The sequence below is a fragment of the Protomyctophum parallelum genome (assembly GCF_964188405.1).
Source record: "Protomyctophum parallelum genome assembly, chromosome: 9".
NCBI classification, from domain to species: Eukaryota; Metazoa; Chordata; class Actinopteri; order Myctophiformes; family Myctophidae; genus Protomyctophum; species Protomyctophum parallelum.
In genome coordinates, this window is record NC_139706.1 from 10126116 (window position 1) to 10138135 (window position 12020).

Sequence of the window (12020 nt, forward strand, 5' to 3'; positions counted from 1 at the left end):
CCTAACCGATCAACTTCAAACGGTGTGCCGATCACAGAGGATCCGAGGGAGCCATGCGACATGTGAGAAGCCTGTCGGATAAGCAGATCTCCACATAATATCAATACAGCTGCAAATCCTCAAATATGGAGAAGCCGGCCTGATGTTATCAATATGACGTCAATCGGCATAAACACAGACAGACAGATACAGACATCTTCATACAGTATATGGACATAAAGGAAAACAGACAAACGGGTACAAAGCGGGTATCCTGAACCAGGTGGGGCATGCATATTCAACTCTCATCATTCTAGAGTCTAGTTTAACTGCATCGTAATATTAATAATATTTTGAATGGTGCCACACTTTTGTTTATTTTGTCCTTTGGGGATTTGGGTTATATATTGTACGACCTCCTCGACACTGTTATTCATCTGTAGAAAAATGCTGTCTGTTGCTTACTCCACTACATCTCAGAGGCAAATATAATAGAGAATCATTATAGCCTCTCACTTTGAAGAAATTTAAAAAAAATGCCACTATTTCCCAAAATGTTTCGAAAATTGACAAGCTACAAACTCACAAAGCAATCAATGTGATGCGTTGTTGTGAGATTGTAGATCTGCTATTTCCGAAACGTCTTCACCGATGATAGCGACGCCAGGGTTTAAGTGGTTGAGCTCAACTTGCATTTATTTCATCATTTAACGAATGTGCCGCTTGCGGTAAATGACCCATTTTCTCCCTCTGAGAATAACAGATTTTCGAAGGTGTCACCTCAGATGAGAGAACGACAGAGAGGGTGGGGGGGGGGGGGGTGTCTTCGGGAAATGACCGAGCAGGCATACTATCTCGCAGGAAACATCATCCACTTTAAGAGCCGTCTCTAGGGAACACTTGGAGGCTTGAATGTTTAAAGAAGGACATAGATGGCGGCAGCGGGGGAGATGATGGGGGGTGGGGTGGTAAACCCATCCAAATGCTCTCCTCCAGCAATCTTTTCTTATTTGTGAGATGGGTGTCTAAGTGTGTGTGTGTAACCCTACCTTCCCCTGCAATTGCATCTCCCAGGCTGCAAATAAGAACGACCTCTCAGCTTGCTCAGTTAAGTATAAGGTCTTAAACAGAGTGCTGTGGGTTATGTAATGTTACCCATTATACTGTATGTTTTTTACACATTAGTCTGCAGTTAATCCTAGTATTAACTCATCCACCGCTAAATGGCATTAGCAATAGTTAGCACAGGCTATCATAGATTTGTTCTTTTTTTTTTAGAACGAGAGTTGTAAGATGTGTCTTAAGACATGATTATAAAGTTAAAAACGTCTTTGGGCCTCCAGGCCAAAGACGTTTTTAACTTTTAACTTTGTGAAAAAGAAGTCAAATAAGTTCTTGGCCTAGATTCCCTAGAATGAGTTTTAATATACTAGTAAGAGTATTGAGTGCTTTAGCAATAATGATGCTGCAGTGCTTAGTAGTTAGGGGGTGGTGCTAAAAATAATGCATTTGTCTGTGACTGCATTCCACAAGATGTGTCTTAAGTCATGATTATAAAGTTAAAAACGTCTTTGGCCTGGAGGCACTTTGTGAAAAAGAAGTCAAATAAGTTCATGGCCTAGAATGAGTTTTAATATACTAGTAAGTAAGAGTATTGAGTGCTTTCGCAATAATGATGCTGCAGTGCTTAGTAGTTAGGGGTGGTGCTAAAAATAATGCATTTGTCTGTGACTGCATTCCACAGACCGTGGCACTTCCCTGGTGTGAATGTGAGGCAGCGGACTGACTGCTGAACAAAAAAAGAAAAATACAAACAAAAACAGGATGCACACTCAGCAAACCTCCTCAGGGTAAATTAAGGTCGGAAAAAACAAATATATATACCGTTATATATATATATATATATCATGTGGGCTGTGTGGGCCGAATAAAAATAGGGTATACTGTATGTTGCGCCCTGGCCCGACTCTATATGATGACATAACACTGATGATATAAGTACATGCACTGTGTGGCATGAGTGAGTGTGAGCCTGCCTTCTTTCCCACCCTTCCCCTTAAGACACCGACATTATATGGACAAATGGCAAACACCTGATCCACCAACGACGGCACTGTTTTCCATACCTGCTGGTCCGTCTGCATCTTGCGTCCCACCACTCTGAAGGCGTTGGTGGAGGGGTTGTGGTAGATCTGCACTCTGCTGAAGGTCTGGGCACCAGCGCCCGCCGGCAGCCACTTCTTATTGCCATCGTCGTAGATCATCACAGTGGCCCGAGCCTGGCAGATACTCGACTCACTGGGTGAGAGGAAGAAAGAAAAATAAAGACTTAAGTCTTAGAATGGACCTCACTCTCACTGCTTAGAGAATTGGTTTTGTTTGTTTATCTTGTGTTTTATTTTATATGTATTAAAAAAAAAAAGAGACTTGCTGTCGCACAACACTGTCGATGCCCCCAATTAATTACACAAATTGTATTGCATTACATAAGGGAAAGAATGTTGATCCCTGACAAGCCCTTCCTCATTCCGTGGACATATGACACTGCAGCAGTTAGCATGAGAAATATTTGTTGGTTCCAATGTTACCTGACTTAAGTGTACAAGGCCACTTTATTTGCCTTTCTAAATAAATAGCTGATAGCTATAACTTTTGTTTGACCTCGCTAAAGCTATAACCTGAGGCTCATGTCAAAACGTATTACGTCTTATCATTGCTCCAACAGGTAACAAAGCACTACTAATACTTTCATTACCAAAACGTTTGGACGCATGTCTGGGGAAAACCAAGTTTCTAGGACTGTGAGAACTCTGTCAAAATAATCCAGTTCCTCTGTTTGTTTTACTTTCTGTAGCCTATGCAGATGACGGAAAGAGGAGGAATCTTTATTCTTTATAAAGAAAGTCAATTACACATAATATTTGCTGATAAAGCTCGAGAAAATAAACTGTCCTGCTGGCAGTCGAGTCGAGGAAGAGGGAATGGTAGCACTGAGGTTTGCAGGAAGAGAGAGGAGTATGAAAATGTAAGCAAATAAAAAAAGAAAATGAATCAAAAACATGAGAGAGGAAGTGTGAATTGCAGTTGGCTCAAGGAAGAAGAGAGACAGTGTTGTCGTAGCTGTGTGTGTCACACAGCCTTGGCTTCTGGAGACGGGAGCCTTCCTTCCAGGCTAGCCTGGTCTGGTTAGCTCGACACACTGTCACAGCACACTGCCTCTGAAAAGATCTTTGCAAGCATCAGGCTAATAGATCCTAAATTAATGGTGGTAGAAGGCCTGAGGCAAGCCAACAACAAATGTATCTTTGTAGTTTGTTTTAACCTGCTTGGAGAGTGCCAGGTGAGAGTTCACTGCATCGGGACAATTCAGATCATTCATGTAAAAGTTGACAAACACACAAGTAGGTTAGGCCAAAGAGAAATACCTGCAATGCATACTTGCGCCTGACTTTCCTGACGTTAGTATGTAATTATCAACATTTCACAACATGTCTTCAAGCATCTGCTGTCGGATGAAGTCATTAGTCGTATTTCTCTTGACCTGGCCGGTACACTCATAATTTGGAAGTGCAATTCTACCATTTGAAATGAAAGGTACTCATTATTAGCCAATAAATGTTTCAATGCAATATATGGGTCTTCATCAGGCTACAGGGAACATGGTTTGGACTCCAGGTATTATTTTTTTATTACATAGTTCTAGGTAAGGCTCTGGATACATAATATTATGCCGAGTCGTGTCTCAAATATTGCTATGCCATGCAGTAATAGCCAGCAATGCATGTCCAGACGCCAATAAACAGGCCATTTATAAGACTGAAGTGTAACATCTAAGATTAGGGCCGCCTCTTGGTATGGGTGCCATGATAGTAATTATGCACCGATGCATTCAACAGATGGGTGTATGAGGGTCATATATTAGTAGTAGTAGTGGCTACGTAGTAGTAGCTGTAGAGTGTAGAGCAAACTAGGGTAATTATAATAACAAGCCTGAAGCCACACAAGGCCAAGAAAGACTGCTCTAATATAGGAAAGCATAAATATAATCTATCTATATGCTTTGTAAATACTGTTAAGTAGTGCAGGAAAGGAATGCAGCAAAAGGCTGGTTTGAGGAGGAGAGGAGAGATTGCTTTCGATCCCAAACAAGATGGGCCACAGGACAACAATGAAGACCGACAAAGACAGGAAGTAGAGTGGTGTTCCGCCTAAAGGAGGAGCGACTGGAACCTTCCACCTGCTCTACATCTCCAACTCCTCCTACGCGGCGCGGCACACACACACACACACACACACACACACACACACGTTTTAAGATAACACAGCTCAGGGAGAAAAACACACCCAAAAGCTGTCGCACAGTGAACACACCTAGTTGATAACAGTCATGAGGGCCGTGGAATGGGAGTGCTAAGTGGGGATTTGCAATAATACCCTTCAAGGTTTATAAAGAACAAAATAATCACTCCTTGTGAAAACAAAAAGAGGATCCTGTAAAACCGTGTCGCTTGTAATCATGTACACCAGTACAACAACAACATTAACAAAATATCTGATATTCTAGTTATGTCCGTCAAGCTATAGCTGTACTCCGTGTTATCTTGCCTCATGTACATTGTACAGTATGTGCTATGGTCTGTAGTAACCTCTTTTCTCTCAAATCGTTCAGCTCGGTACAAAACTGTGATGATTAGGTGACTGATTAGGCCTTTTCACAATTATCGCAATTATTTGAGATACCGGTAACACAAATATTTTTGCATAATCGTCAATCGTTTAACACCCTGTTGAAAAATGTCCATACATTTTTAAATATAAAAAATGTTACAGCAGATCTAGTAGATTGTAGCTTGTGACACTCCCTCCCGCAAATCAGTACACACGATCTCTCTATAGTCAGTCATGTGAACAAGACGAATCGGTCTGATCTTTCATATCCAATCCCGATGAGCTAAGATTGGCTTCCTAAGTTCCTATGTTTGTAGGAACACTGAGATGCATGTTAAAATAACAGGATTTCACTGTATAACAAAATCGATCATTTATGTAGCAAGAGCATCAAAATGTATTCTAAATCTAGTCAACCAGGCCTAGGCTGCAGTAGGCTATGCACTGGACAAAATAATGTGCATGACATTACATAAACTAGAAATACGAGGAAATGGGAGAAACAGTATCCAACATCAACTTTAACGACCGCCTGACAGGAGTTTTCATGTTGCATATAGTAAGACTACGGCCATTATCACCTGGGTGGGTCAGCCGTGTAACTTTCCTGACGTTAAGATGCCCATGTGTTCAACAACACAGCCATGAAAAATAACACTGACAGCTATGAGGTGAAGAACGAAGGCTTGTCCGGCATAGCAACAGTTGCTAAACTATATATTGGCATTGGACAATTGCTTTTCGAGCTGGGGTTTAGCGAAAGGCTAACTGTAGTTGTTGTATCATGAGACAAACATTCAATAAGGCTACTAGTGGTCATTAGTCTTGAGTCTATAAAGAAAGACTGTTAATCATATGCTGCTGACTGAGAATAATTAGCCTACTAGACCAGTCCAGTGGCAGGATGTCTGAGATTGCTCTGACAGTCCCAGGTCTAATGTGAGAGTCATAAATCATAAGTCTTGAGTGAGTTGAGCCAGCGTGCCATTCCTTTGGACTACCTAATGTGAGAGGCAGCCAGTTCATCTGACACCAGCACTCACAGCAGCCCAGACTGACCTGGCTGGCATGGTCCCAGACAGATTACACATACAGTACAGGAGAAGAACAAACAAGACTGTCACACACACAGACACACACACACACAAGCAAGGAAGACTAGTCACACTGGGAAAACCCCCAAGCGGGTGTGGGATAGATACCAATATGAAGGAGGGCGAAGGAGAGCACGAGTGGGTGAGTGAGTGAGTGAGTGAGTGAGTGAGTGATCGATCGAGCAGAGACAGATGAAGAGAGACAGACAGATAGCGAGCTGGCGTGCGTGAGAGAGGAGAAATGAGATGTCTATAAGGAGTGTGAGATTTGCTAGTTGTAATAGTAGTAACAAAAATAAACCAGGACTTAGTCAATTAATATAATAAAATGCCCTTCGTTCAAAGAAAAACGCATTTTCACTTAGTATGAGTAGTAGTATGAGAGAGGGGCAGATTAACCCAGAGTAGAAGCAGTAGTAGTAGACCATTATGTGTCACATCAGATAATATCCATTCATCCTCTTTCTCATGATCCTCTCTCTCCCTCTTCTCTCTGCTCTTGTACACTCTACACTGTACAGTCCACTAGTCCATCCCTGCTTCTCCCTCTATCCAGTCCACTAATCCATCCCTGCTTCTCCCTCTCTCCAGTCCACTAATCCATCCCTGCTTCTCCCTCTCTCCAGTCCACTAATCCATCCCTGCTTCTCCCTCTCTCCAGTCCACTAATCCATCCCTGCTTCTCCCTCTCTCCAGTCCACCAGTCCATCCCTGCTTCTCCCTCTCTCCAGTCCACTAATCCATCCCTGCTTCTCCCCCTCTCCAGTCCACTAATCCATCCCTGCTTCTCCCTCCCTCCATCTGTCCCGCCCGTGATACAATCTGCTACTTCCGGTGACACAGCACTAAAGCCACAGCCCACTTCCTGCTGCCAGCCAGCCCTGCCTAATAAGGGCTGCCTGTCTGAGTCAGACAGTCCATACAGTAGTCATACATACATACATACATCCTGACCACAATGGAAACAAGCCCCCAGGACCCTTTCTTATCCTTTTAGCCTTAATGTCGGCACATACCACGCACGTGCCGTTTACTGTACATGACTTATGTATTCAATCAATAAAAAAACATGAATACACATGCACGCACACTGTGTTAATTTGACATAACAAACGATGACCAATTGACCACTTCAACCATATTGTCTATTGTCATTTAATTGGTCCTCATTAATGCCCGTGTCTAATCCCTCTGCATCTCAGAGGAGTGCTGTGGACCGTGTAGAAACCAGGGACATCATCGGCGGTAGCCAGGTTTGGTCATTTCAAACTTTCAGAAAAATAATAATATTAATGAAGGAACAATGGCTTCTATTGCATGGTAACTTTCCAGGAAATGAAATTAGTTTCCATTAGTTTGGAATCATCAATAATGTCATGTATAGAGCGTCGCAGTCGCCCCGGAAGAGAATTTCTCATTCATTTTTCCATAGACGTTTCAGAGGGGAAATTCTCTTCTGGTGCCCTTGTCATTCTGAAAGAGGGCGGGACTGCGATGCTCTATATGTCAGGTAGGCAGGTTTCTGAACTGACCGCAGCCCTCCCGAGATACAAAGTGGAACTGCGACGATCTATATGTCAGGTAGGCAGGTTTCTGAACTGACCGCAGCCCTCCCCTGGCTGAGATACAAAGTGAGTACAGAAATGGTGCCAACTTATAATGACCATTAGTGCTCCTTTGATTTGGGTATAAAAGAAAAGGTGACGGTACATAAAAACTAAAAGAGTGAGATGGGGTGGATGACGAGCGTGCCACGGGTTCGAGTTCCCGACGGCCTTTGCTGTGTGTCACTCGCCACCTCTCTTTCCCCATTTCCTGTTACTGTACTTATAAATAAGACTAGGGACAAGCAGCATTTACATGCAACTGTTAGCATTTTGTGGTCTTCCAGACTCCAGTGAGACATTACCACTAGACTAGGGGTTTGAATCTCTGCGGTGCCTCTGGCTTGGCCAAGCATCCATATATTATATGAGCACAACTGAACGTGTGCGCAGTTCGCACTGGGATAGCCGTCTGTGTTGCTGCACTAAGTAACTCTACTACTACGGGCTGGGGGCGGGGCGACGCCCGTCAGCAGTGCATGTGGAACGGTGAGGAGGCACTAGATAGAAATAGGATAATTAAAGCTTTTCGTACAGCTGCAATGTTGGTGAGTTTAACATTGTTTAATGCAAATAAAATCAGACAAGACTTTTCTGTTTGGATGAATGGGCTGTCAAGGCCAGAAAGTAGTTTTTTGCCACTCAGTGGGCGTTCCCGCATAACTTCCAGGTACGATGATGTCACGCGCATACCCTCTATAGGTGGCCTTCCCGGTGAGGGCTCCCCACCGATAGGTGAGCCAATAGGGTCCTCCCAGTGAGGGCTCCTCACTGATAAGTGAGCCAATAGGGTCCTCCCAGTGAGGGCTCCTCACCGATAGGTGAGCCAATAGGGTCCTCCCAGTGGGGGCTCCTCACCGATAGGTGAGCCAATAGGGTCCTCCCAGGGAGGGCTCCTCACTGATAGGTGAGCCAATAGGGTCCTCCCAGTGAGGGCTCCTCACCGATAGGTGAGCCAATAGGGTCCTCCCAGTGAGGGCTCCCCACCGATAGGTGAGCCAATAGGGTCCTCCCAGTGAGGGCTCCTCACCGATAGGTGAGCCAATAGGGTCCTCCCAGTGAGGGCTCCTCACTGATAGGTGAGCCAATAGGGTCCTCCCAGTGAGGGCTCCCCACTGATAGGTGAGCCAATAGGGTCCTCCCAGTGAGGGCTCCCCACCGATAGGTGAGCCAATAGGGTCCTCCCAGTGGGGGCTCCTCACTGATAGGTGAGCCAATAGGTGTCCTCCCAGTGAGGGCTCCTCACCGATAGGTGAGCCAATAGGGTCCTCCCAGTGAGGGCTCCTCACCGATAGGTGAGCCAATAGGTGTCCTCCCAGTGAGGGCTCCTCACCGATAGGTGAGCCAATAGGGTCCTCCCAGTGAGGGCTCCTCACCGATAGGTGAGCCAATAGGGTCCTCCCAGTGAGGGCTCCTCACCGATAGGTGAGCCAATAGGTGTCCTCCCAGTGAGGGCTCCTCACCGATAGGTGAGCCAATAGGGTCCTCCCAGTGAGGGCTCCTCACCGATAGGTGAGCCAATAGGGTCCTCCCAGTGAGGGCTCCTCACCGATAGGTGAGCCAATAGGGTCCTCCCAGTGAGGGCTCCTCACTGATAGGTGAGCCAATAGGTGTCCTCCCAGTGAGGGCTCCTCACTGATAGGTGAGCCAATAGGTGTCCTCCCAGTGAGGGCTCCTCACCGATAGGTGAGCCAATAGGGTCCTCCCAGTGAGGGCTCCTCACTGATAGGTGAGCCAATAGGGTCCTCCCAGTGAGGGCTCCTCACTGATAGGTGAGCCAATAGGTGTCCTCCCAGTGAGGGCTCCTCACTGATAGGTGAGCCAATAGGGTCCTCCCAGTGGGGGCTCCTCACCGATAGGTGAGCCAATAGGGTCCTCCCAGTGAGGGCTCCTCACTGATAGGTGAGCCAATAGGGTCCTCCCAGTGGGGGCTCCTCACCGATAGGTGAGCCAATAGGGGAAGCAGTGTAGAAGACGACACAGACATGTATGGGGAATTGGCATAATGAATTGACTACATGCATTAAAATAAAGTAGGGGGGATGACTGGTTATTCAAATGACAAATAAACAGTATTTTGAGCCTAAACACGTCAAAACTCTGTTTGTGGGAAGGAATGGGAGATGTTTAGGCCTGTCACAAAGACGCAAAGCAATAATATAATATATATTCTGATAGACTTTTATATAACTTAAATCGTATAAAAGATCGTTTTTCTCCAGATTGGGTAAATTGCAGATCACTGATCAAGTCATTTGGAGTGAATCGGTGGCCGATCGATCGGAGCACCTCTACTCTAAGAACAGTTTAATAACAAGTTCAGAAAATGTTGTCACTTCTCTGTAATGCAGCTTTTAAGACCAAGAAAAGACAACATTTCATATCACAACCAAAATCGCAGGTGGGATGATATCTATCTAGTCTCATATTTGTGATGAATACATCACACAGCTCTAGATACAATCATTAAAATGTAGGCGTGTCAACCAGGTTGTCAGAAAAACTATTCTTAATTGACATTGAATCACTTTTCTTTGACTGGCTTTCTTTCTACAGTCTTGTATTAAATAAATGCCATATGTGGAAAAGCCTACATAAATCATAAATGGTGCATTATATATACTAGTCCTTACCCGTTGTGAGATATATATATCTCACACACACACACACACACGGGGGGGGGGGGGGTTCAGCGTCTTGCACAAGGAGCAAAACTGTGTTTAAAAAAAATAAATAAATCATACCTGTGCGAACTGAGCAGTGCAACTATAGCAGTATCAGCTGCAGGGGTCAATAGGTCACACACACACACGCATACACATACAAAGGAGGGCTTGGCACCGCTCAAAAACAAATACATTGAGATGTTCTTCTGTCTACTAAGCATGCTCCTGACTGTGTTGACAGGCCAGGACTGGTGGGAACAGGGAGGGACCCAGACAGAGGATTGGGAAACTCATGCATGCATTTTAATGGCAGAGAAAGCCAAGGGAGGGCTCAGGAGAGAGGCTGAGAGAAAGTGAGGAGATTAATTATTGAACTACTGATATTGAGACTATAAAAGCGTGTGTGGCACTCGCACATAGAAAAAGCACATGGACTTGCATACTATAACACCACACACACACACACACACACACACACACACCTGTCAACCTGCCACATGCCAACACGTGCGTGCATGTGTTGTTGACCCGCTCCAAAGGGGACCATGTGGGATCTGACAGGGCATTGGATTTAGCAGCGGAATGCACCGCGACAGGCGAAACCATAAACATTTAATTCAAGTCCCTCCTGCAGCAACAGAGACCACAGTTGTTCACTGGGGAGAGCAGCTACTAAGTGAGCGGCTACTGCAGCTTTAGAGGTGCACGATCCCAAAAATATCACAACTAATGCAATTCAGCCAGCTTGCGTGATACGATGTGCCAAAATAGACAGAATCCCCAGGCCTGGCTTCAGATGACATCGCATGCAGGAGAAAATCTTCAAAATGAGCAAGGGAGAGACAGGGGGGAAGAAATATAGAATCATGTCAAAATAAGTCGCCAGTGCAAAAAGGTTATTTGTCGTATTATTTGATTTAGTTAGTTTATACTACTGTAGGCCTTATGTGAGCAGTGCACAGTTGACTTGGATTTTGTCTGGGGTTTATAGGCTATGCTTGGCTCCGACACTGGAATGTAGAGGTAAAAAGCCCATCTAGCAATGACACCTTTCCCTCCTAAAAATCCCACAAAATAGAGTGGTATGTATTATGCAAAACCTTAAGTTGGCACACACATCTGAAAGTCAAACGCATGCCATCTGAGCTACATTTGTCCTTATTCATTGCTTTTAATACAGTCAGAATGGGGTTCCTCCTCTTGCTACGGTTCCACAGTCAGTGAAGGGTTAACAGGAAAGTACACTGCACGGCTGGGGCACACACACACACACACATACACAGTCTCTTGGAAATGTCTGTATATGGCTTTGCTCTCAGAACTTTTCCCCCAAACGCACCGACAAGTACAGTCAAGCCCAGTGGCTCAGCCTCTCCTGCCCTCCTCCCCCATTTACCTGACCCTCCCACCATATGCTCACTCTTTCATCACTCACTCCTTTTCTTCTCTTCTCTTCCTTCATTCTCTTACAGAGACTCAGAAATGCTTTATTTGCCGGTACAGGAATGTGCCGTGTTGCAATTCGAGAGACAACTTGTGCCCACCCAGTGCACACAACAGGTATTAACGAGTATTCAATTAAGAGAGGGCTTAACCCATTTAGGCCTGACGTCGAAATAAAAAAAACGTTCGCTCTGAAAGAATATATACCTATTCAAAACAAATTGCAGCATTTTTACGACGCCACTCGGTGGCGCGCTATGAGCTTGTAGATCTGCTATTTTTCAATAGCTAAAGTATAACAGAATGCTTGAAACACCAAAAGGGGTTGACGCCCCAAAATAGGTTAATAAAAGTGATGATTTCCAAAGTTACACAAGGTTTACAGAGACCACTGGATTCATTTTAAAATACCACCAGCCTTTATCTTACCCAGAGTTCATAATGGATGCCATCATTTCCATTTTTAATAATGTTCAGCTTTCAGATCACCAACCATGCCCATGGGGTTCTTTAACTCACTGGTTCCCAAACCTTTTCATGTCAAGGCTGACACTAATTAGCCTGCG

The 12020-nt window shown here is 44.7% G+C and overlaps 1 protein-coding gene across 2 annotated transcripts in view; it reads right to left on the minus strand.

Moving 5' to 3' along the window:
- The window catches only part of LOC310864239 (uncharacterized protein), a 38871-nt gene that overhangs the window by 13418 nt on the left and 13433 nt on the right, over positions 1-12020 (minus strand). For both annotated transcript variants that reach the window (XM_083772854.1, XM_083772853.1), the window contains exon 2: positions 2106-2277. In XM_083772854.1, coding sequence (XP_083628980.1) covers positions 2106-2277 — 172 coding nt within the window. The remainder of the gene's footprint in view (positions 1-2105; positions 2278-12020) is intronic.